This window comes from Aulonocara stuartgranti, assembly GCF_965226115.1.
Source record: "Aulonocara stuartgranti genome assembly, chromosome: 4".
Taxonomy (NCBI): Eukaryota; Metazoa; Chordata; class Actinopteri; order Cichliformes; family Cichlidae; genus Aulonocara; species Aulonocara stuartgranti.
The window spans coordinates 26,882,177-26,908,792 of record NC_138942.1 but is presented as its reverse complement, the minus strand read 5'-3'; the positions used below and the strand labels follow the sequence as shown (position 1 = coordinate 26,908,792).

Below are 26,616 nucleotides of genomic sequence, written 5' to 3'. Positions count from 1 at the left end.
GCCTCCCCGGACCAACCTGTGTACGTTACAGTAAACTAGAGAACTGCCGAGGCGCAGGGTGCACCTCTCACTTGTTCTGCCTGGATCTCTTGCTATTTATTTCTCTCTTGCAAACACACAGCACGCATCATTCCTACACCTACACACACATGCTTTGAAGTGCCCCTGTAATGCAATAGTACAAGAGAAAAATTTCAGCTGACGTCTGGTGGGTTTTGTTTTTTTTTTTTTTCTTTTTCAAAGACCAGGGAAACTGCTCTAACGGTAGTCGAAGGGCAGGCGGACACGACTTGAGGTCGTCTGCAGGTAATTGAATCCTGGGGAAACTGGTAAAATGCTTCAATGGGCTGTGCAGCTGACCCGCTGCAAAGACAGAAAGGTCCAAGTGTGATGCTGTGATGCTCAGTGAGCCTCACAGAGGATGGATGTTGATGATGGGAAAAGGTTATAGCCCGCTGGCAAAGATGATGTGACAATGAGCAGGGCGGCATGTGGTGGATTCTCGCTGCCCATCGGTTGTATTGATTGTTGGGGTCGGGGTGAGGTCGTGTAAATGAAATAAAAGGGAGGATGAGGCTACAGCAAGAGAAAGAGAGTGCGCCGAAGGTTGCACGTGGAGGATAAAGAGGGGAAAGCGAGGATCGTGGTTTAATTGGGCACAATGTGCGAGTGGATTAGAGGAGAGAGAGAGAGGTGTGACTGGGGACTGATAGATGGATAGATGTGGGGATTTTGGGGTGGGGGTGGGGAGGTGGGATAAAGGAGACTGATGGCAGAGTGAAAATCTGAGCGGTTAGTTTGCATCCATCAGGCGGCATGATAAAGTATGCGAGGGAAGTGATGGATGGCAGGCATGACACCATCAGTTGTGGGATAGATAAGCATGAGGACAGGGCCTGAATGACGATAATCAGCTCAGTGACACTTTATACAAAGGATAAATAAATCGGAAAATGACATTGAGGGGATGTATCGAGTAGCTCTCGGGCGCTGCATGGCTGCTCGCGATGGAGATGATGACTCCAGTGGATGTTCCTTGAACTAAATGCACCCAGCAATTACTGTAGGGCTCCTACAGTGAGCTCGAGCTGGTATACTTCTGACCTTCCAGGCTGACTGCAAATCAGGACTGTAATAATAAACGAGAGTGCAGCCTCCCCTCTTTTGTTGTTGCTGCTCTCCTCCCCCGCTCCACCTCATACAAACTGCACCCCTTCCCACCCCCACCCTTATCTGTCCTCTGATTTGTCCCCCTCCTGCCTCCCCCCAGGCATATTTCCAGATTGCTAATTGACTCCTGGTTCACAGGCTTTCAGCGTGCCACTGAGGCAAGCCCCCCCCGGATTCACTCTTTCCTCTGTGCCGCCCCATCTATCTCCCCCACTGCCATCTTTGATAATGTCTTCATTTCTCAGCCCGTCTCCCATCACTCAAATCGGTGGAATATCCATTTCTTTTTCCCAGCTGTGTTGTCTTATTTTCCTCTCTCCTTTTCCCCCCTTTCCCCTCCACTTCATCTCCCCCTATGCGCTCTTTCTTTGTATGTTTGGTGCGCTCTGTTGGTCTTATTGATGCTTCCCCTTGAGGCAGCACTGTTGTCTGCGCTGAGGTAGTGGGAGTACAGTATCCAACTCTCCCTCTTTCCGCGTTTCTCGGAGAGCCGATTTGTCCTATCGTTGGCAGTAAAGAGGCTTTGTGTCGCGCTAACGAGATCAAAGCTCATTTAGGAGAGGGCATTAACCAGAGCGATCGCTTTAATGGGGCCAGGGTGGAGTTGGGGTGGGGGGTGTGGGCGGTATGTATGAACAGATCACTGAAAAAGATTATCACCGATAGCGCACGTTTTTTTTTTTTATTCATAGTGTTCACCACAAGCAGCATCCATAGCACTGAGAATCATTACTTCTCGTGGAACAAGTGAAGTTAAAGTTTAGTCTGCTGAGCAGCTTCAGAACTTATTGTGCTGCAAACATGAGAGCTGATGGTTGCCTGAGAAAAGAGACGTTAAAGAATACCCCCGCAGCCCAGGCAAGAAAGTAAATTGCAACAAGAACTTTAAAGTCTCATGAACCTTGGATATCACAACAATATTACATGTACCCACCGTAATTGCACCTCCTTTTTTTCCCCTTAGGCCCTCAAAGCCACAGGACAAAAACAATAAAAATGCATAAATATTTTAAAAATATGTAAAACTGAACATTTAACAATTTGTTTAAATAGTTTATATGCCCTTGTTTCATTTTAGTGCAGTGTAAAATTTTACTGCGTCTGTTATTTCTGCCGGCGGTAGTTTCTGTGCTTCTCTCTGCATGTGTGAGGAGTTTTGATTGGAGCTTACTGTAAGACCTGCGTTAGACTGCTGCGGGGGGTCTTTGTCAAACCTACAACGTAAACCATGTAAGTGGCTAACGTTGTTGCTCGCATTTATGCTTGTGTTGGTTCATTATGTGTTTAAAGTGTGGTTGTGGACTTTATTCCCTCCAGAGTCCCCGTGCTTGTTGTTTTTCTTTTTCTTTTTTTGTGCATCATAGGCAAAAATATTGGTCTTTGTGTATTTCCCTCATGTCCATTCCAATAGTTTTGGTGATCTTCTTTCCTTTGCTGACATTTGTGAGTCCATATATTATGATGTGTTATGATTATTATTCCTTATAGTGAGAGGATGATTGTCATTTTCTCGCTGAAAAATTCATCAACTGCAGCAAAAGACGAGTCGAAAATGCACACGATGAATCAATTGTGCTGAACAGGCCAATCACAATAATGGGCCAATCCAACCTATAGTGACATTTCTGGGCAGGTACGCTTCAGATTATGCTGTAGGTTATGGAGGGGTTTGTGGTTGTGACGTAGCTACAGCAAAATTTTCCAGCTGAGGCATTCCCCAGTGAGATGTGTAAAAGCTGATCAACCCCAAATCCTTTAGCTATTAAAATCAATTATAAGTGTTGCCAAGTTACATGTGTGTTGCATGTATCCAAAGGTCTGCCTGGGTCCATGTGATTGCATTGTTGTCATAATGTGGTAAACACGAGGCTCCATGTGCACATCTGCATGCCCTCAATTTTGTTGCATACACTCTGCAGGCACTACTAAGACACCCTCTGTGCATGCATCCCCAAAGTGTGTAATAACTATTCATCCCTGCGTGTTTGCACGTGAGCGTAATCCCTGGATTTAACACTGACTTCGTTTGACTGGCACAGCTAGACTTATTAGTGGTTAGTAAAAGTGATGAAAAAAGAAATGCAAAGACAGGGAAAAGTGTCAGTGAGGTAACAGGAAACCCTGTATGGAAGAAACAAAATGATTTGTTGGCAAGTAATAAGTGAAGAGAAGATTAATCTGCATTTTTGTTTGATCATGATTTATCAGTAGTTTTTTCTTTTTTTCCATCCTCCCCAATTGGGTTGATTAACTGCCTTTCTCCTCCATACATTATTGTAAACTGAAAGGGACAGAGGGTTTTTGTTTAGCTGCGATGCACATTTTTCAATTTTAAGACTATTAAAGCCTTAAAAGATGACTTGAGATAACAGTAACACTCAGATTCACTGATAATGAAAAAAATCATTAGTCACAAGCAGCCAGAAGTCAGCAGCTGCCATTATGCTAAGAAGAAATATCCCCAGAAGTGGAAAGTGTTAGGAGGACGGGGAGGTGTGGGACCAGTTGTGTGTTCGGCACATACTAATGTGCTAACATGTGTTGCAGAGGGTCACACAGTCCCAACCTGGTCTCGCATTATGTGCTGTGCAGCTGTTAATGATTGCTGTTAAACTTTGAGCCACAGCACAGTGGACTCACCCTTGACTTTTGAACCAGCAACGATAAGCTAAAATTCCCCATATGCAGTTGCTCAACTCCTCTTTTCTCCCTCCCTTCTTGTGTTCAGCTCAGCTCACTACGCAACAGCATTATTACCCAAGCATCGACAGCAGACAAAAGAAGGACGCCACTAGGGCTGGGCCATATTATACCGTTCACGGTAATACCGGTATAATGTTAGGCAACGATAGGAAAATGAAATATCGCGATAGAATGGGAGTAAAACGCGCATGCGCAGTGCCTTTGTTTTCATACGCACATGGCCGATTGTTGAGTGAAACAGATGAACCAGAATTGGTTTGTAAAAATGGTGCAACTTCAGTGATGTGGAACTGGTTTGGTGTTTGTCCGTCAGATACACAACAAAGCACATTTTTTTGCAGAACATGCAAGCGGCCATCGTTATTGTCATATTTGTCGGACTAAGATGCTCTTAAATCTGGGAGTAATCTGGGTCCTAAACTCCGTATGCTTCAGGTCAAACAACACTGCAGCATCACTGAGAGTTAAAAACTGTCTAAATTCTTTCATCTTTAATAAAACGATCAGCATTGCTGCTTTACCAGGTGTAACTATAAAGTTTAACTTCCAGGCATCCATGAAAACAAAAGTTATTACATTTAACGGAGTTAGAAGTTAGCAGGAAGCTAGCGGAAGTTAGCTCGCTAGTTTCGCTAGTTACCTAAGCATGATATAGCATGTTCTGACGGAGAGATTTCTGAAAAAAATCAAACGTACAGCTCTGCTATCACTTCCAACATAAATGAAGACAGGAAACTAAACAGCAGTGACGTTTGTAGGGTTACTGAAGTTGGGCTAGCTGGTATATAATGATGTGCTACGTGATCGCTAGCGACACAGCTATGTTAGCATAACATAAACAGTGAAGCTGGAGGACGAACACTAACACTTTTCCACTTATAAAAGTTAACGTGAAGGTTCTTCATGGTTAGAGACAAATGCAATCGCATGGCAGGATGCTGTAAACGGACCAAACTTCAGTCAGGAGAACAACTGAGATAATCCATCCACAATACGAGGTTAGTCATTAATATACTGCAACAACATGGGAATAGAGCAGCTGCCAGAGAATTCAACATTAATGAATCAATGGTACAGAAGTGGAGGAAGCAAGAAGAATGAGTTTAATAAAGTTTGATTTATCTGACTGCTTTGTTTCGCTTAATGTGCCTTATAATCCCGTGCACCTTATGGTGCGAAAAATGCGTACTGCACACTGCAGTTTAATGTTGCAAAGCACCTCTTTTTAACTTCAGTGGATATTATACATGGTTATGCTCAGGATATGTCAGCCCATTTCTACTGGAAATGCCTTTTGGTTAAACTTTCAGCAAGGAATTTGCATTTGCACTGTTACATTTTTATAAAGCTTTAATGTACATAAAAACCAGCTTCTTGTTTAAGTGAAAATAAATGGAAGGTTGTCTTTTTGCGCTAGTAATGTTGTGGAGTTGTATTTTGTCTCGCATCAATTATATCGTCGGTTATATCGTTATCGCAAATTTTCAAATATATATCGTGATAAATATTTTTGGCCATATCGCCCTGCTCTAGACGCCACCATTCATAAAGAGATCAGAATAGGTTTGAGATCCCTTTGTCTCTCACTTGATTTCCTGGTTTCAGCTCCTTCACATGGCACTTTCATGCTAGCACTCCCTTTATAGTCATCATGCCACTGCTCCCCCACCCAGCATAGCTCCTCCCCAAGGCTGCCCCCAAACTGTCACATGTGCTCCCATCTCCTCCCACACATACAGCCAAATGTCAATTCAGTGCTTCCCTTACATGGGGGTCATCTGCGATGTGCTGCCACAATACCCATCACAGCTGTCTATGAATGATACCCTGGTTTGCTATGTGAGTTTTCCCAACTTCAGCTGAATGCACTGCAATATTTTTGTATTTCTTTGATTTTTATTTAGTTCTTTTAAAGCTTTTATTAATGAGGCCTTACAGCATAAAGCATGTCCACAGTGCACTAAGAGCTCTGCCTCGGCAGACTGAAACAATAATTAGATCTGACAGAGAAGAGTGAAGCAACCTGTGCAGGTTATTGGTGGAATTTATGAATTGCGTTTAACTTGGTGGCTTAGTCCAGTACTAGTTAATTTACAGTTTGACCTTTGAAGTTGTGCCACATTAACAGTTGGATCCTTTTGCTATTGTGTTGTGTTATTTACAACATTCATCAAATCTTTTTTAAATTCTCGGCTTTACTTTGTGATAAAGGCAACAAAGAGTTCACATCTGTTAAATCACTAACTGGACATTTGTCCAGTAAACACTTTTGGCACTTGCAATATTTAGATAGTTACACAACTGCCTTGTCTGTCCAAACTTGACACGTGACCTTTTCAAATAAATTGTAAATGCCTTTAGAAGGTTATTTTAAACACCACCATTTTGACCTAATAGATGTTTGATTGTAATCTCTACATTATTTGGAATGAATGGACAAACAGTTGTGAGATACAGGGGTGTAGGACCATTGAGCGGTAAAATTAAATCGCTTCATCCTTGAGTTCAAAGGTGACGCTTGTTCTAGATGTAGTGAAATTTCTTTCATGTGTTCTTGATACTGTGCAAAAGTCTTGGGCCATTTCTTTATATTTCACTTCCAAAGGGCCAGACTTTTTTGTAATTTAAAAAAAAAAAAAAAAGGTAGTCTTGAGTAGTTAGCATGGGTCTATACACTTACATGAAAAGTCCTGAGCCCCCCCTACTTATGGATTCCAAATCCAAAAAAAGAAAAGTTGAAGAGGAAAATGGAGAATTTAACAGTATGTGCACAGATTTGTTTGTTTTCACCACCAACGCTGCTGGCTTAGAATAGAATAGCTTACCGGTATACTCAAACTGTGGCTGGTCTTTAGCCAAAATTAAACTGAAACTGGCCTCTCTCGCTTAACTTTTGCTATTCTTAAAACTTTGAGGCTCCTAAATGTTTTGTTTGTTATCAAGGTAGCCCACTTTTGTGATTCATTTGCATAAAAACAGGATAATGAATCATACGTTCTCAGTCTGGTTTTGAAAGCTGACTCAAAGCTGGCCTGCAGAGCTTTAGAGCTGCTCTGTTTCAAAGGAGGCTTAAACATGCTAATTGAATTTTTCTTCCTCCACTTTTTAGTAGTTGCATTTTATGTTTCTTATTTAGACAGTTTTATAATTGAAACAAGGACTGGAATTCTTTATAGTATTGTAATGAGTACCAAATAATGATAAGATTTTTCTTTGGTCAAAAATGTGGTGGTAAAGTTTGCAGATGCTTTCTTAAACTTTAACCACCCAAATCTGACTGGTTTCTCCTTGAGTTTAAGTGAGCAGGTGTGATCTCGTTTACAAGATTAGGACAGGTTTATCGACAGATGGGCAAACAGATAATATAACTCAGTGAAATAACAATGTGGTCCAGCTATAGATGAGTGCTTTCTTGTGCAGGAACCTTCATGCGGAGACGTACGGGGACCTGCATAATTCCCAATTCCTAGGTCATCTGTTTTTATTAGCAAATCCACACAGTCGGTACAGAGGAAACAGTCATCAATAAATCCACCCAGTGAAGTGCCCTCGAGCTTTATATTTTATTAAAGTCGGAACCACCACCATCACCAAAAAAAAAAAAAAAAAATGTGTCCAGTTCACATCAGAGGTGTTGAAGACTCCTACTCTTTTAGAAAATACATCGCTTAAAAGAGAGAAACTCGGGTAGTTGTAGCGGTGCCATTGTGTGGGCACAGTTTGGTCTGTAAAGTGAAAAAGATGCTGTTGTGATAAATGAGCCTTCAGTTCTCGGGAAAGCTTGTGTTTCATCTTGTCTTTCTGCGCTTCCTCTCGGTCTTTGTCCTTATGTCCTCACATATTGACTACCTCCAATGCATTTGTCATTCTGAGCGTCGTCTCTCGGCTTTAATACACCCGTCTCGAGTCCACCATATCCATCACTTTGTGGCTCTTCTGCACTTTTCTCCATAGCTATAATACGGTACGCTGGTGTCTACGTTTCCTCCTCCACGGTTGGGTTTTGTTGACTTGATAGAGCTGGTGGTGGAGCTGATCAGATGTTAGCATAGCTGTGATTTGACATTTGTCAAATCACCCCTCCTAGATTATTTTGCCACACCTCAGACATAGGCATGCAGCAGCAGATATATCAAAAAAGTCTTTTTCATGATGATTTGGAGGGAGCAGGTGTGTTTTTTATTTTCCCCCCCCTAACATTTGGTGATATGAGACCACAAAGCCACCTCCTCGGGCTGTTCTGTTTGGGACCGCTGGAAGCCTGCAGCGGCCTGCCTAATTACCGTCTCCCCTCCTCCCTTAGTCTCCCTCCCCTCTCACCATCTGTTGACCTCATGTCATTTTGTCTTCCTTCACCACTGCTGCTCCACTTTTTTCCCTTGCTTCTACCCATTTGCTCCAGCAACTTCCCAACTTCTTTCCTTCTCCTCTTAAAATAGCAAGTCAGAGACAGAGACAGAGAGAAAATAAACAAGAGAGACGCCCTTTAGTTTTTACCCTCTGTCGAGTCAGTGTTTATGAGCGTGTGACTGGTTTTTCTGTGCTTTTGCTGATCCCTGCCAGCGCAGACTGAAGCCCTCCACAGTCAGCCGGCCGGCGCCTTCAAAGGCTCCTCCTCGCTCGCAAACTATATGGAATTAACTTAATGGAAAGTTACAGAAGTGAGGCATGAAAGCACAGCTCTGAACCTGCACGGGCTCAGACCGAGCGAAGCAGCACAGCTGCGTTCATTTTTATTTATTTTATAAAAAGCTGTCGGGAATAAACTTTTGTATACCTTTCAGCAGCCACGTGATGTAAAGCCATATGGCAAAGGCAGTGTGTGCTTGTGTGTGCCTGGGTTTGTGTGGGGGTAGGTAAACGAGTCTGTAAAAACTTGGTATCAAATTCAACCCCTCGAGCTCCTTCCCCCACCCTGCTTTAAGAAAATATAAATCACATGGCATTCTTCACTTATGACTCATTGTCTCCATTTTGCGAATACTTTACTGCTTTATTTCTCTCCCCTTTCTTGGCTTTGGCTCTCTTATTACCCACATTCCTCTTTCTCCTGTGTGTCTGTCCTTATTTTCATCTGGTTCTTTTCTTCTTCTTCTGCTTCTTTCTTTCCTCCCCATCCGTCTCTTCCAGTCCCTCCTCTCTTGCAGACAGATTGATTCCAGATGTTGCTAAACTTCCTCCCCCTCTTCTCCCCTCCTTCTGTTCTTCTACGTAAACTCCTTCTCCTCCTCTTTCTCTTTCTCTCTCGCTTTTTTTTTCTTCCCAAAGTAGAACCAGCAGCGACTCTGCAATTTGATGGTCACGGGTAATTTTGGTTTGGATTTCAGTGGCATTCCAGTTGTCCTCCTTGGTAGTGCAGTGCCTACACCCTTACTTTGACTGGGAGTGTGATGAGAATGCACATTTACGTCATTAATCACCAGTAGTTGGGTGTAATTTTTTTTTTCTCATATGGCTAAATTACCACCATTTAAAGAATAAATAAGTAGTGCAGCTCCAGTTTTAAACCGCATCGTCACTTCAGGCCTTTTTTGAAACACACTGCAGTGTGGTGGGTTGTTTTTTTCTTTTCTTTATTTAATTCAAAAAAGGAAAGAGTTTTGTCATTCCCACCGACATCGCCTGGGGCTTTGTGGACTTTAAATTCTGCTCTGAACGGGCCTCCTTTATTGCATTTCCATATGCGCTGCATCGAGCACCAGCAGCTCGCCACGCGGTCAGTATGTCGTTCGATGTAAGCCTGCCCATTCCCACTGTAAGCGCGGCGCACCAAGGAGAGTGATCCCCCTGGGGACAAGGCACGAGGGGGAAATTGGTTCCAGATGAAACAGGAAGTGGGGAGAGGAGACAAAGAAAGGGCTGTTTCAAGCAAGGGGGGGACGGGCCCCGAGTCTGGACAGACCCGCCCAGAGTTAAGAGTTTACAGCTCATGCATCAAAAGAAAAAAAGAAAAGGTTTCTTATTTCCATTCTTTACATCTGGTCCATATTTTTTATTTTTTTTTTAAACCAAAACATCATACTCACTTTTCCCCATTTGGCTTCCCTCTATCCCCCTCTCTGTCTAGACACTACTTCTTTCCATTTCTTCATTCTCTCGTGTATCATCATCATCATCCCATCTGTGTTTTGGTCTTAGCCTTCATATCTCTAACCTCTTCAGATTAAAAGCTGTTTGTCTTTCTGTTGTCTTTCTGCTGCGGTCCTACCGGCCCCTTCTTCCTCACGCAGGCTTGCCCTCGATTGGCCGAATGAACGTTTGAAGCGATGGAGCAATTCCCGCGGCAGGCAGCATCGGGGTCAGGGCCGGGAGGTTAACTCTGTTGACACTCTTCAGAAGCCAAATCTGCCCCTTCTCATTGCTGCGGCATTACGGGGCCCACCCTCGAAGTGCTGGCCGAACTGAGGGGCGCGTTCATGCCAAAGTGTAGGGGGTTGATGACCAGCACATGGATTTGGAATATTTTGCTGATTAAATGTAATGAAAACATCAGCAGTTCTAAAAAAGATTTCAAACTCACCCCCACCCTCTAACATGTACACATACACATCTTTCTTTCTTTTCCCCCCTCGGAGGCCTTTCCCCTTATCCTCCTCCCTTCCCGCTTTCTCCCTCTAGTGAGACTCATGCCTCAGCTCCTTATCGAGAGCAGAGGCATGAGTCTCGCTAGGCGGTCATGTTTTCTCTTCGAGGCATGCCAGCAGGCTAGACCGTACCGGAGTGATCTCTCTCACTGCTGTCAAAATATCATCGTTTAGTTAACTTTCCCCATTGTTCCAGTCCTCCCCATCTCCCGCCTCCTTTTTGTCTTTTCATTTTTGCCCCCTCCTCTTCACCGAGCTCTGTAGCAAACAATGGCTCTTCTTGCCGGGGCAAAATGACACAGAGGGGGGAAAATAATAGTCACAGAGAAAATGGAGCGAAAGAGACAGAAATAATCTAATTAAAAGTAATTACAGAGCAATTAACCACAACACTGGTTTCTGAACAGGGGCGATGAGGGATGGGCTCGGTGGATTTTGATTGGTTGGTGGGACTGGATAGAAAAGTTTGCGAAGCTGCAGTGATGGTTCATCAGTCACGGCATCCACAAGACTGTTAACTGTTAACTTCATTCACTCATCAGTTGTTTTCCCACGCAAGAACGTCGTCTTTGCTCGTTTGAACTTTAGTCCCCTGCTAGTGTTCGGGTGTCATTTAAGGTCTCAAAATGCTTGAAGTACTTTGACTTGTGCTTTTAGATTACAGAAAAGGGTTGTGACAGTATAAATCCTCCTGCTTTCACAAGTTGGGTTGAGATTTTTTTGTCATCTAAAACGCACAAGTTTCTTTGGAGCGCCATTGCTGCATCCACTCACTTCTCAAAAGCACAGCCACTTACGCTGCTCTCATCCCTCCTGTTGTCTCTTGCAGAACAATGAGCCTTTAAATCCCGGTTTCCATGGATACCAACCTCACAGTCAGGTAAGAGACGAGTGACTGCTCGCAAATCTCTGTTACAATAAATTGCCAAAAATAAAAAATAAAAAAATGAATGAAATACAAAACCTTGACTTACTCAACAGTACGTACGCCTGCTTTCAGTCGTCTGATGGTAAAAAGCTGGAAGTGAGTTTGTCAAGTCCACTTGAATCAAACACTGTTTGTTCATGGGATAAAGAAAACATTTTGGTATTCTTCAAATGGGACCTGTTATGTTTATGTTGACCTCCATATTCTTGTTCACTGCTAAAATAGTTTTGTTTACAGTTTAATCCCTGATCGTCGGTGCAGCTCCTTTAAAACAAGCTGATCTCCATTTTAAACCAGCCTTATTCTGATTGGCTGCACCTCACAGGCACAAGGTTGGACACGACTGTGCGCCTTTGGTGTCCCTATGAGCGATAGCCGCTCTCACTGACGTCACACAGAGCAAGAGTTGAAAACACTGTCTGAGTAGGATGACGCCTGATCTTACTTTTAAACTTCTTTTATCAATTTATACTATACGTGGCATATGATAAGGATAGATGGACTGGCTCAGCCCCCTTTTAAATCGAAAGTTACACTTGTGATAGTCCACTTTCATGTCATTCTTCTTGCACAGAAAAAACTAGCAGTGTTGTCCTCACCATCCTCACATATGTAGCAGGATTCAGTCTGTTTTTACGACCACATTATTATCTAGACGGTAATGAAAGCCTTGCCTCACCTTTGGTAGCTCATCTCTCTTCGAGGAATCGATGGAAGAGAAACCAGTGATGACTGAGCTTCTCTTTCAAAGACTTGATTCTTAGAAAGTGGAGAGAAATTATGCTATCACCTTCTTCGCCTTGCACGCTCTGTATGCGGAGCTTTTCTCACAACGCCGTTCACATCCCCTTCGCACTTCTCTCTCTGTCTTTATGCCTCTCTCTCATATTCTCTGTTTCGTTCTCATTCTGAATGTCTCACCAGCATATTGCTCTCAGTAATTAGTGACTTATGTGTGCAGCGGCAGGGTTGCTGACTATTTTCTTATCTACCTCCAAGCAGCAGAGCGCATTGAGCAGCTCAAACCAGCTCAGTGCCCATGTGTGTGCATGCACACGTGCCGTGTGTGTGTGTGTGTGTGTGTGTGTGCTTTTTGTCTTCGTGCAAGCGTTTGTGCATCTGAGGGCTGTGTTTTGGGACGTGCAGCTCTCTGGCAGTGCCACAGGAGGGAAGTGTTGGCCTGTGAGCTTTCTCGCCCCCCCAGCCTCCCTCCTCGCATCACAATATGGAGATTCTCACAGACCTCATCCTCTCATTTAGTCTCCTCTCCCTCCTCTGCTCCCTGCACTCCACTCCTGCTCTACCCCTGGTAACATCTCTCGTGGGAGTGCAGCTCTCGGAGAACGCGAGGGGAGACACCAAAAGAATTTCAGGCTTTCGTGCTTCAAATCAAATTTATTACAATTTCTGGGTGGATGTCAACCTGACTATTAAAAACAAATGTTGTGCAAGAGATTAAAGGCGAGACAGGAAGACGAGAAATAAAGCAGGGAAGTGGCACAGAGCTAAAACTGAAATGGAAGCAAGTTATTTAAGATGGCTTGCCCGCAGGGGCACACAATCAGTTTCTTAGTTAGAGCAAGCTTGTATTCCAGTCTCGGCTCTCCTCTGCCCGAGTCCATCTGTTTGTAAGACAAACACCTGGGCAGAGAGATCACTTCTGATCTGCAGCGTGTGTGAACTCTCGCCCGGTGTTAAATTCAGAGCCACGGCATACCTCTGCATTTGTTTTATAAATGATTTAAAAAGTCGTCCCTGCTAATGTATTCTGCCCTTGAGCACACACATTAGGAGTCTCCAGCACACTGCTGGTTATCATGCAAATGGAGTTAGCCAAGCCTAGCTTTGCAAGATTGGCTTGTTCACCGCTGCAGTGCATTTGTCTCCGTAATGCGTCTGTCTTATGTTATTTATGCACATTTGAACTGCCCGCAGGTCTGTTTAACTGGGGACGCCGCTGCCATACGTCTCCTGTTCTCTAAGGGGGGTCAGTCCTCTGGGGCCGCGGTTTCCTGATGTTTAGAGTTGATGATCAGAGTTAAAGACACACATACAAACAAGACAGAACCAGCACACCTAAGCGTTTCTTTGGCATTTAGCAGCAGATGTAATAACCTGCACACAGGAGGTGCAGTTGTTGTGAACATGTCCTGCAGAGTAGTTGAGCAGGGCTGCTGATCATCTGTAGATACCGTGTTTGGAGAACGGGCCTTTGTTTGGACGAGCTGGTGAGCGCTGGATGGATATAGCCCTTTGTTTGAATTCATGTGTGTCTGTTTTCCAGCCAAGGTGCAGCAGCATGGATATGATCAGAGCGCATCTGCGTGTGTACGTTCGGTGCATGTGTTTGTGTGTGACTGCATGTGTTTATCGCAGTGTTTCAGCCTGTGTACTTAATCCCAGGATCATCCCCTATTCATCCTCTCATCCTCCTCACTTACAGCCCTAATCCTGTCATCCCTCGCTCTTTTTTTTCCCCCCCCCTCCACCCAACGTTTTTATCCATTTATCTCCCAATCCTGTTATCTCTCGCTCACATCCATTGCCCCCTTCAGTCCCTGTCCCCCTCTACTTCATCCCAGCTCCTTTTCCGTCTCACCCCCTCTCTCTGCCATCACCACCACCACCTCCGTCCATTCACTTTATCTTTCCTTCCCAACATCCCTCCATCCCTCTGGACCCAGTTCTAGCCAGACTCAGCAGATGTCTGAATGCTTGGCATCAGGGCTTTTTTTTTTTTTCTTTTTTTTTCCCCCTGCAGAGTTCAGTCCCTCCCATATGAAAATGCAGCGCAAGGAACTGCACTCTCATGCCTGCAAATTAAACGCCTCCTAACAATACAGTGTTGGAAAGTGACGGAACTGAGCCAAGAAGAAAAAGGTGCAATGCAGCGTAATGTTCAGGTTGAGGTTTAGGTAGTGGAATCGGGGCTGGCGCTTGCTCAGTTTTGTGAGACTTCCATCTGTGTGAGGAAGACAGCTGCAGCAGAGAGATGGTGATCTAGGAGCCTACCCACGCAGCTAGCTACCTAGCTGTCTACCGGCTGGCCTACCTACCACTGCTTTTTTGGAGCTGACAGGCTGCCACGCAATAAATAAATCATCAAAAAAAAGCTGCAATGCAGTGGGGGTCGCATTCGTGTTCTGTACTCTCAGGCAGCCAGTGCGTGGATAGAAGGCAGCATCTTCTTCCTTTCCCGTTTCTTGTCTCTCTCCGGGGGCTTTAGGAGACGGCAACAACATCAGCTTTCTGACTCCATCCAGACACAGGGTTAGATTGCTATATGGAAGGATGGATGCTTTGATGGATAGGAGGGATTGAGACTGAAAGGGAGGGAAAGTTTTAAAAAGAGGGGCGGGAACAAGAGGAACCAAAGGGGGGGAGAAGAGCAGGAGGACGTGTAAGGCGAGTGTGTGAATGACAGACGCAGAGCAAAGAGAGAAGAAGGGAAGAGACTCGGGTTGGCAAGAGGAGAGAGACGGAAAGGCCCGAGGGGGATCAGAGCAGCAGGGCTGGAGAGACGAGCAAAAGCGAGGCAGAGAGTGACAGGCTGACGAGGCTCGCGTGCTGGAGAAGTAGAAGAAGCAACACCGGCAGGAGGAGGAAGAGGGAGTGAACGAGGGAGAATTTGAATGTGTGAGGCAGACGTGGACTGAAGCCATCGTCAGCTCATGGTCCTGGAGCACAGACACGGGAGAGGAGGAATAGGAGGAGAACGAGAGACACAGACGGAAAAGGAGAGGAGAAGGAACGGGAAAGTGGAAAGCTGGTCAGCAGTTGTTCCTTTAGATCAGACAATGATGGGGCTGTACTACCAAGCTATGCTACCGGTGAGTTCGCATCTCAAGCAAGAGCTTCTTTCTCTCAAGTGGCTTTTTAGTATCGCGAGGGCCAAACTAGCAAAACAAGATACAATGTAAATGATTTTTGTTGTTGTTATTTATTTATTTTAATTTGGCGTGATGAAGCAGTAATTGCTTTGCTGTTCATGGTGTGGCCTGCTCTGGTTAGCTGTGTCTTGGCCCAGGTAAGGCCTTTTTCAGATAGTTGGCAGAGCATCAGGCCGACAGCAGGGCTTGTCCCTGCAGCTCTGCTCATTTCACTTTTTTTAACTCTTTGCACCCATCTGTGATTGTTTTGATAGAAACGAAATAATTTTTTTTTCTTTCCGTTAACCATACAGCATTTTGTCCTGGTGACACTGAAGTGCCGACGATACACAGGAGCAAAGCGTGTGCTTGCAGGGTATCAGCACACTTGCATTAATAGTTACTTAACACCACAGATTATAATGTTTATACAGTTGATGTGTTGTGCGCAAGGCTGCTCTTAACATATGGTGGGCGTGTCTGTGCTACTTTAGCTCAAAGACAGCCTCAGGATGAGAGCTGTTCTCTGGCTCTGTTCTAGCATGTCCTGCTCTCTGGTCTTGGGTTCATTTGGGCCTCAAGGCGGGTGTCGGGAATTGGGGGAGATGTCTGTGAGGCACACGCGTGCAGACGCGAAGTAGCAACTGCTGCTTGGATTGCCTGTGCTGACATGTATGTACATTGGGCACTGCGAGCCTTCTCCATGCTGACTGCACACAGTGTCAGATTATATTCCATGGATGTGTGTCTGTGTGTGCGTCGTGTCGTGTCATGTCACTTGCAGAGGGGTGGAGGCTGAGATTTTCTTCAAGCTGTCCATGCGGTTTAAACTTCATCTTTGGATTGAGGAAGACAGGTGCTGAAGCACAGTTGTTACTTTATACACACACACACACACACACACACACACACACACACACACACACACACACACACACACACACTCTGCAGTTCCTGGAGTACTTTACTAGCACCCCCTCCTTTTCTAATGGCAAAACTCAACTCTATGCATTTTAACCCTTCATAGGTCCACAGCATAATCTGTGTATTCTTAATAGCTACAGTAACAGTAGCTACTACAGAGTTAATACTGTCAACTTCATAGAGTAGGACGACATTTGTAGTGTGGGAAAAAGCAGCATTTCTTTTGTTTTTAATCACAGAGGAAGTCGTTTTGCATTATGAGAATAACATGGAGATGTTAAGAATGAGGTCAACTTGTTTGAGGTGACTTTAGTTTGAAAATGTCAACTTTTTATTTTGACATTTCTTCTTTCTGTTGTTTCAAAATCATCATCATCATCAACTTTATCAACTAAAAATGAAAAAAAAAACTTTAGTAATTTTTTTTCCAGTTCAACTTCAGTCTGCAAATGTCAAATTAAATTTTTGACATTTCTCAAAATTCAAAATAAAGATAAACTCCTTCCTAAACTTCCTTCCCTTGCTTTTCCCTGACCTTTTCTCAGTTAATATGTCATTTGTACTCGTGTAAAATTCAGTACTGACGTTGTAGTTTTTCCAAATTTATTCAGTGACTGCAAAGTTGTGCTAACCTATACATTTTTCTTTAAAAGCTCTTAAAAAAACCATTACAGTAAAGACGCTACTACTAACCCTGCTGCTGTTCACACCAAGGCAGTGCGAGAGCCAACCTTTTATGGTCATTGAGGCTGAATGTAAATACAGACCTCTGCTGTGTTACTGTGCACATATGATGACACAGTGACTGCATATAAGACTCCCAAAAACCAGTGAAGGTTCTTCTCCCTCCAGACCTCCAAAACGTCATGATCAACTCTCATTTTCCCACATGAGCCGTCTCTTTCTCCCCCCCGTGTTTCTGCTGTTTTTTTCTTTCCCCCCCTCCTCTGTTAATCTTTGCTTTGCAAGCTTGCGCAGCTGTGAGGCAAACACGTTATTCGTCTTTTAAAGAGAGTATTGCCAAATGGAGAATTGAGGTAATGACTTGAAGGGTGTGAGAGCAGGGGGGGCCGTGCCTTAGTCCCATGTGGGAATGCACTTTGAAGGTGACACATCACCAGTCACACCGGCTTCTGCAAAATTTATGGCAATGCTCTCTATTTTTGGTGACACGTCTCTATAGCATACTGTGGATAAACATCAGCTAGTGACCGCAGTGCAGTTGATGAAATACTAAAGGTTTGCCATAGCAAGACTTAGCTTCAGTTAGAATTTGTCACTGACTGGATCTGACTAGCTTGATGGTGCATTTGGTGGAAAATACGCTTCATTTCTCAGATTCTGTTTTGCCAGCGGGGCACCTTATCTGGTGATGGTGGTTCGAGCCACGAGAGTCAACTGATCAGCGTGTGGATTAGACTTTGTTCAGTCTGTTCGTTCCCTACACGCTGGGCAGCTAACGCGAGCTAGCCAGCAGGTATCTGCAGATATGAGTTTGATGTCAACAAACACAAACAGCAGGAGCAGATGAATTAGGCAGCAGACTTTGTTCTTACTGTGTCAAAACTAGACTGGTCTATAGTTGTTCGAGCCTGCATTTGAAAACTGCAAAATGATGAAAAGCTTCCAAGCTCTCCAGCTGTTTTGCTCATGTAGGCCCAAAAATATGTTTATGTCTTAGTTTATTGAGCATGCAGGGAAAAAGATCAAACTTGAATCAAAATTTAAATTTGGTGATGATTTGTTTGCAGCTGTATTGCCCGGCCGTGCGTCGTGTTAGTCGAGGCATTTAATTGGCAGCCCGTTTTTGCATTGCACACTGGACACGATCATGTGACTGTGCAGGCTCTGTCACAGCAGCACATGGTCCCCCAACTTGGCTGCTTATGTGCCAGTCCTAAAACGTCTTCTGTTTGCAAGAGAGTACTCAGTTAGTGCCATGCAGCGACAGATCTTCAGGGAAATTGGAGGGGATTCACACCCAAGTCTTTAATCCTCTGGGTTCTGTGTGCATGTTTGTCTGTGGGAGACAGCTGCCTGTGTGTGTGCTGAGAGTATTACAGTACAACAGCAGACAGTTTATTCTAGGTAGTTGCATGCTTAGCTTTATTCATTATTGTTATCCTTTTTGATTATGGGTGTTTCTTTGTGCTTTGCAAGTCTCAAAATAGAAACTTCCAGAGAAAACTAATTTCCCAATTTTACAGAGGGACACACATCGTGCATGTTACCAAAATAAACACTGAGCCAGAGTCCTCCATATTGGTGGTCTAATGCACTGTGTGAAACTGCTCCACCTGAGGGTTAACTGTTCTCCCACCGCCTGTAAAAGCCACCGTGATGCTGTCCGACACTAATGCTGCTGCTGTAAATGCCATTGCCCGAGGCCTGTGCGATGCGGGTTGAGGTGTGAAAGCACTCCGCATGTTACCTCACAGCAAATACGTGCACACAGAACACCACGAGTGTCGTTGTGCAGAAGAAGCCGAAATGTATGCGGTACTGTATCTCCTAGGTTACCTTCCCCTGTATGATAAACAGCAGTGTAACACTGGGTGTCTGCACACACACCATACCCTAGCTTACACTGCAGCAGGAAGTCAGTGCTGCTGGGCTTTTACATTTCATCATCTTCTGCAAAAGGTATGGCAGCAGGGAACGAATGGTCCATCTTGTAGCATTTTTCAGTGTTGGCAATCTAAGATTTATCCAAGAGTAGATTAAGATTTTCGATTTCTGAACTTATGTGATTTTTAGATTTTTATTGGTCCTTTTAATGTTTGCAAATTGTCAGTGATCGAGGTTTAACAGATGATTTTACTGCTGAATGCTCTGTAAATCGGTTGAAATGAACGAGTCGGGAGGCTTTAATTTTTTAAGTGTTAAGTGCAGCGATGAGCTGAGTGCCATAATGACATAAAAGTCAGCATACTTCTTAGAAATATTGTTATTATGATTTGGAAATTGGTGAAATGCATAATGCAGCAGATCACATGTCAGGCTGCAAATGGGCAGATTAAGTGTTTGGACTGAATTATCATGCAGTAGAAAGATTGTAGACAGTGTGCAGCGAATTTGGACACATTAACCTGAAATTGGCATCCAAGTTCCTCACTGAAATATATCAGTGTTGTTCTCCATTTTTGGCTTCTTTCTTAAGGGTCCACACAGTAAATCATCTGCTTTCATCTCATCCTGTTCTTCCATCCTTTGTCTTTTCCCAACAGTGGCATATTTTCCACTGACCTGCTGCTTCAACCGATTTGATACGGAAAGGTCATTCTTCACGATCCGCATTTTTGGTCTGGCACAGATTTTTAGGCTGGACGCCCGCCCTGATGCAACCCTCCCAATTTATCTGAGCTTGGGACCAACGCTGGCTCGAGGCCTCCATGGCTGGGTTTCACTGGAATATCTCAATGAGGGATTTAATGAAATTTTATGGTTTATATTTTAATTTAAACTGCTCTTGAAATTGCTCATAATATTAAATATTTTTGGAAAAATATTATTAAATCATTATAAAATCATATTATAGCCTCAGTCGCTGCTGTGGGACTTTAACATAGCTTTCATCATTAATTATTCTGCAGTTCTGTTGATGCTTTGTTAAAAAAAAAAAAAATGAAATCCCTGTTATAATTTCATCCGAGCCAAAAGTTGCTTTGCAAATGTATTTTTTTCTGATCAATAGTTTAAACCCTTTAATATCAACTCACTGTCATTATTGACAATTAAAACATCAAATCAGTCATCTAAATAAATGGAACCTAATAACCCGTTATTACTATTATTGAGGAGTAATTGATTGTCACGATAATTATTGTGATTCATTTTTCGACCTTCATATAATTGACCAAATACTCAGACGGTGATGGTTTTACTTCAGCACAGCGATGGTGCTCCAGCTGCTCTTTATCAACTGTCATAAAAACACTGACAGTCTTGCACGTGATGCATTATTGTATGCGCAGGCCAACTTACTGCACAACACACTGCCGATATTGACTGTTGCAGTTTTTCTAAAGGAAAACAATTTTGGTTGGTTATTTTTAGGACACATCGCCCAAAGTGAGTGCGAGTGTTTGAGAGAAGTCTGTGTGATTATGGTAATGATACTGATGGTGATGTTGATCAGAGCTGTCAAAAACCGACAGGCTGCATGTCACAGATCTCAGCGGAGCTGCGGAGCCGCTGACACTGACAGACAGCGTGGGGTTAGTCTGTAGTTCATACAGCGGGTTACGTATTTGGTTTATGTTAATTTTTTATTTTAAACGAGTGGAAATCGACACCACCTCAGCTTGGATATCTCCCTGATCCCCAACCGTCATCGTTACTCAGTTAATTAGCTTAGTTTTTCCCAACTTGACAACTCTTTGGAGTTTGTTATTTTTTCCTCCTTAGCAACAACTAGCCATCGAGCATGGGGTCACTCTCTGCACCTCTCTGTTAGTCATCTCTGTGCAGTTTTTGGAAGAGAAAAGCAAAAAGGCACATGTGCAATGTTGTTCTAGTAGTTTGTTACCAAAATGGAGGCAGTGCAATTTGTGATATTAATAAAAAATAAAAGACTTTTTTTTTTAGGCTGTGTCTAATTTTAAAACAGTTGTAAAAATAGCAAAGCTGCGTGTGGTCATTTTTGTCAGACGACGTTGTGGTTATAAAACCAGAGTCCTTAAGAGAAAATGCCTTTTAATTAAATATAAAGTTGTGTGTCCTGCTTTCATCGTCTTCAGCAGCACCCCACCCACTGCTCTCCCACTCAAGAGCTCCAACCAAAGCATTAAATATTCGCCGTTGATCACTCCGGAAGCTCCTGACAGCCTTAACAGGAGTCGGTGGTTAAGGCTAACCTACGAGCTGCTTCTGATTACAGTTATAGCTGCAGCATATGGAACGGGAGCTTCGACTTAAGGTTCTGTGTTGAGGCACTTTTGTTGCCAGATATCTATCTATGTGTCCTCTGGATGTGAGCCAGTGCACTATGGATGTACCTCTAAATGACAACTGGCGCACATTCAAGAGAGAGAGGCAGCGTCTGCATAGAGGCAGCTGTATAAGGAGATGGGGCTGTGGCCTGTTTGATGGACATATCAGTGCAGTTGGGGCTTTGAGTGACTGGAGAGGAGAGAGAGCCAGTGGGTTTGAAAGAAGGCGAAAAAATATGGCCCTCTTGCTTTCATCAAGCGTGGCAGGCAAGAATGAAGGGAGGGAAGAGAGGGAAGGGTGGGTGGACGGGGGAGATAAACACAGGCACACTGACTTCAGCTGAAGGGAAAGGAAAAATAGATGGACTGCAGTTGGAGAAGAATCTGTGAGTAGTATTTCTGCCTCCAGCCAGACAACTTAGTAGATAGTTGCAATAGACAAATTGTCATGAATTTTTCAGCATCATCACAATTTGGGTGTTGACTCTGTGGCTGGTGTCAACACCTAAGGTGACCCCCCCCCGCCAGAATCCTCTGTGTGTATGTAAAAACACAGTCTCAGGTCTCTCAAGTAAATCGCCCACTGTGTGTTTTGGGATGAATATGTCGTGGTTTCTTATTTGCGATATCAGGTTTTAATTTTGTGAGCTTTTCAGCTGATACTTGAAGCTACTCTGTTTTAACCTTTGCTCAGATTGCTTTTCATGACACTTTAATAAGAAGCATATCCTGTTTAATCTTATCTTACAGCGTCAAAATTCTTCCTTTGGAAAGTTTTTCTTGAAACCAGACGTAACTCTAATGCAGTGTCTCATTATTTCCTATAATTCCTCTCTCCCCGCTAAGTCCCCCTTTCATTTTTCCACGGTTTTCTTTTTCCTTTCCCCCCTCTCTCCTTTTTTCAGTATGTGACGCTGCCATGTAGGGCAGCACTGCTCCTTAGTCAGCGGGTCGGGAATGCCTGTGTCACCCTAACACTGTAGTCTTATCCAGTCTGATCTGGATCCAGTGACAGCTTTATTCCTTGTCCTGTTTATTAGTTCATTTATTTATCCAATAATTCATTTAAAAAAACTGTATCTTTCAATTTGGTATCTGAGTCCACAAACATGGTCATAAGCACTCTGTTTGTTTTGTTAAGCCTCAGCAGCAGGATGATGAATGGTACAATACTTCAAGATGCTTTTTTTCGTATAACTAATTATGCTACAAGCAGGCGGCGGCATTAGAAGAGGTCAGCTGGTCCATTGTTTGGTTGATATGCTCTCATCAGACCAAATTAATATTGGTCTGCCATTACTGTGGATTTATGCTTCAGCCGGAAATCTACGCCGTAGCTACTGCTGGAAATAGTCAGTGTGGCTGTGTTTTGTGAGAACAGATGATCAAAAAGTCAAGTGTAAACTTTTGCACATCACAGCTCAGCAAACAACAAAACCTATCATGCAAAAGCACTCAGCTAACCTGTCAGTGTTGTTCTACCAATGTTTGTGTGAAAGGCTCAAGGCTTTCAGTGTAAACGCACCAGGATTGGTTTATTTGAATGTTTGGACTCTCGCATGCAGCCACAGCTTCACCGAGCCCCGCTGTCTGTTAGTAGCAGCAGGTCCACAGCAGCCCAAACTGGATGTGAAGCTTGGTTTCTCAACAACATGGAAAAATAGTTAGGGATTCCCTTTAAAATAACAATAGCTTTTATGAGTATTTATAGTAATGTAGACTAAAAAGAATTACTCCCCCTCTCACAAAAGCAGTTCATTGGTTGCCGAGTAGGTGTGACTGTCTTTGGCTGACTACGGCAGCTTGAGTTGTTAGCATTGCATAAATGCACGTAGTCCAGTTTTTTCAGGCCCGATCTAATTCCCCTTTCCTCTTTGCTATGTTGTCACTCTTTCCTTTCTCCACTCAGTCTTCCTCCTTTCTGCACTATGAGTGTGTTTTTGTGACTCAGCCATGGGTCGGGATATGCCTGAAGAACACACCCTTTGGTGGCTTAACACAGGCTACTGCACGTTTATGAGCTCACATGCCCTAACAAGAACGCTTAAGCTTTGATTTAACATAGCCAGGCTAAGGCCCAGCTAATGAATTTTAATGGCGCGTTATCTCTTTTTGAACAGGTTTTTGATGGGCCGTCTTTATCACAAGGTGACAAAGACCGTAGTTGGATGCAAAACACACAGTTTTCTTTTTTCCTTTTCCCCTAACATGCATTTCCTGCAGTCAGAACAGTAGTGGACGAGTTCCCCAGATTTTTCCAGCCTGTTTGTGGATTACGCAGTCTCCTCTGATTCCTCCACTATCAGCTGGGCTCAGACTCCAGGAAGCTGCTTGTGTTGCAGATGGGCCTTTTAGCCTCGGTTGACTGTTTACAGCCACTGCGGCTGTGACTGCAGAAGAACAGTAAGCAGTCGGGCTATAGGATTAGAGAAAGGGAAAGAGCCCATTTGCTTTGCGGCATCTTAGTTACTCTGCCTAATTAAAAAGGCTGTCTGGAGACAGAGTGTCTCTAGGCGTCACCCAGCCCAGATACAGCCCATGGCAGAGACCAGACCAGTGGTTAATGGTGTTGGATGCGGTGTGTCATCCTGCCTAGCTTGGTAGAAAAAAAGCAGCCCTGACCCCAAACTTGATGGCCTTTTTTTTTTTTTTTTTTTTTTTTTTTAAATAAATCCATCTTTTCTTTCAGCCTACCTACTCATTCTGCTTCTCCCCGTCCATCCTCTACCTTTCTTTTACTCTGGCTTTGCTGTAAATGCCCTTGAGTGTGTGAAATGATTGAAGCAAGCAATAGTGCAGAGTCACCACACACCCAAACACACACAACATAAAGATATATATGTGTGTGTATTTGTGAGCGTGCTGGAGCAGCAGCAGCAGCTTTAAAGAATCTGTAGGTGATCCTGCTGCTGATACAGAGCCATAGGCAGTGAAGCTCCCGCGTCTAATCTGAAGTACAGCTTATCTTCCCAAGTAGTCACACAATGCAGCAGTGTATGTAAATATGTCACAGTTTACATGCCGCTGTTAGTATTTATCTACCGACTTGTCGATCCATCCTAGAAGCATCTTTGTATCTCAAACCTTGTATCAAATTTCGCAACTTAATAATAGATGATCCCCTCCTTATCGGGGTCGCTATTTCAGCTGGCACAGGGCGAGAGGCAGGTCACCAGTCTATTGGGGAGACAACCATTCGCACTCACATTCATACTTAGATTAATCTAACCCCAGTAATAATGACTTGGGACTGTGGAAGGAAGCAGGGCTACCCACAGTCCACATAGAAAGGCTGCAGCTAGATGTTGGGAGTCAAACACAGGACGTTGTTGCTGTGAGGCAGCAGTGCTAACCACTGCGCCACCATACTGCCCTAATAATAGATCTGTTTGCTGTAAATATTTCATGGTCGGCTGACTGAAAACACATGCCTGTCAGAGATATGGAGGTAAAGCGAGGCAGGGAATGAAGCAGTGACTGCGTGGTAAAGGAGAGAGAGAGAGAGGAAGAGAGAGTGAAATTTGATAGGCAGGATTTTAACCCCCTCATTCTCTCTCCGTCAGGGAGCTGCAGTCGCTGTAAAAAGCTCACTGAGAATATATGTTAAGCTGTCTCTGTCTCCCCCTCCCCCTCCTTCCCCCGCTCCCGCAGGGCTCTCAGGATTCGACAGGAGGACAGGAGGGTTTGGTGGCCCCACCCTTTACAGCATTCCCACCTCCACCCCCTCCTCAAAACGGTCTACCAGGAACAGAGTTTGGCCCTGGGGCCATGTTTGGTGCTGGAGGCCAAGGTGCAGCAGAGGTAGGGGCTGGTGCAAATGGAGCCCCCACCTCCAACAACAACAACAGCAGCAATGTAAGCACCACGATTTCATTTCCCTTTGTTTTTTTATTTATATATATATATATATACTTGATACCTTGTAGAGGTGGGCGGACGGATTCAAATATGAATAGTTTGTATAGCAAAAACTGGTATTGGTATCAGATCGATTGATACTATCCTCTAAGTTCAGTGTGTAGTCCACTGAACTGTATTACAACATTTGTGGAAATGAAACCGTGTACCTTAAATATCCATGGAAAATGTCTGAACCTATTTTTTCTATGTTGTCTATTTTTTAATACCCTAAAGCACATTTAAACAACAGACGTTGACCCAGAGTGCTTTAGAGACGGGCACATTTATACTTCACGTCTCCAAAAAAAACCCAGTTTCAAAATACATGAATACATGAAAAGCTGAGAGGTGTGTTTTGTTGACTAATTATTATAGAAAATTAAAAACACAGTGATTTAGTGATCATTAAAATGTGTTCAGAATTTACAAGTTGATAATGATTCATCTCATAAACCACGACACGCTGTGCTGCCACAATAATATTAACTCTCTCAAATCTGAGGTAACAGTGGGTGCCTGCTCAGTTTTTGGCATTCCTCAGCAGACTTCATTACCGACACCTGACGGTTAGTTGACTTTCCTCTAACAGCAGTAAAATAATCGTCAGGTGATTTTAGTTTTAATAGCAAGGAGCTACGGATCTAAATTCCCATGTTGTGTTTATATTAGCTTAGCTTGAATGTCAACAGCCAAATCTAATAAAATAAAAACATCTCACTGCATTTGCTAAAAGTCAATATGATCACATTGCCTCCCTAAAGATACTGGCATGAAATGAGCATTCATCTCATCTTCATCTGATCAAACTGAGACATTTCTGTTTTAATCTTTTTCGCTTTATATTAGGGCTGCTCAATTAATCGAATTTTAATCACGATTACGATCTGGGCTTTCAACGATCATTAAAAATGACTGAGCCGATTATTAGCCCCTCCCTCATGCTTTACTCTCGCGCTGCTCCATGTGGCAAATCAAGCGCACTGCTCTGCATTTCGAACACGCGTCACAACAATTAAGAGGACCCGAGGGAAGCTCAGAAAGCTAAGCAGAAGTTATTTGGACAGGAGAGTGACTGCCGTTGGTTGAAAAGAGAGGTAAAAAAAAAAAACTTAAGTGGTGTGGAAACATTATGGGTTCGCGGAGTCAGACGTGGATCAAGTAGACACAGTGTGTAAACTTTGCTATGGTGTCGTAGCTGCACCACAGAGCAACACTGCAAAGTTCACATTTTTCATTTATTTCTTATATTGCAAACATTTGCACTGTTATCAGTATTTGCACACTATTTTATATTATTTTTTAAAGTCATTATTCAATACATTGTTATTGTTAAACCTTTAAAGCCGGTCAGAGCAGCATGCTCGTTTTGTGTAACTATTTTTAAATCCCTGTAGAACCTGAACGCTAAGCTAGCACAATAAATTTTTTTCCATATGAAACCAGAGGAGTTGTACTTACTTCTTATGCCATCAGCTTGTCCTCGGTCACGGTTTCCTTCCACATATAGCTTTGCAAAAATTGCATAAAAAGAGCTTGCAGGAACAAAAACATAATATTCCAGAAACACTTTGCCGATCCGATCAGCTGTTCTTAACACTTCCCACATT

At 43.5% G+C, this 26,616-nt stretch overlaps 1 protein-coding gene across 8 annotated transcripts in view; it reads left to right on the top strand.

Moving 5' to 3' along the window:
• The window catches only part of LOC309705719 (RNA binding protein fox-1 homolog 2-like), a 53,160-nt gene that overhangs the window by 1,912 nt on the left and 24,632 nt on the right, over positions 1-26,616 (top strand). For 6 of the 8 annotated variants that reach the window (XM_082531655.1, XM_082531658.1, XM_082531657.1 and 3 more), the window contains 2 exons: positions 11,287-11,337; positions 24,761-24,964. In XM_082531655.1, the coding sequence (XP_082387781.1) occupies positions 11,287-11,337; positions 24,761-24,964 (255 nt within the window). Of the gene's footprint in view, positions 1-11,286; positions 11,338-14,780; positions 15,216-24,760; positions 24,965-26,616 lie in introns of those variants that run through there. The other 2 variants (XM_082531659.1, XM_082531656.1) reach the window with 2 other exon arrangements.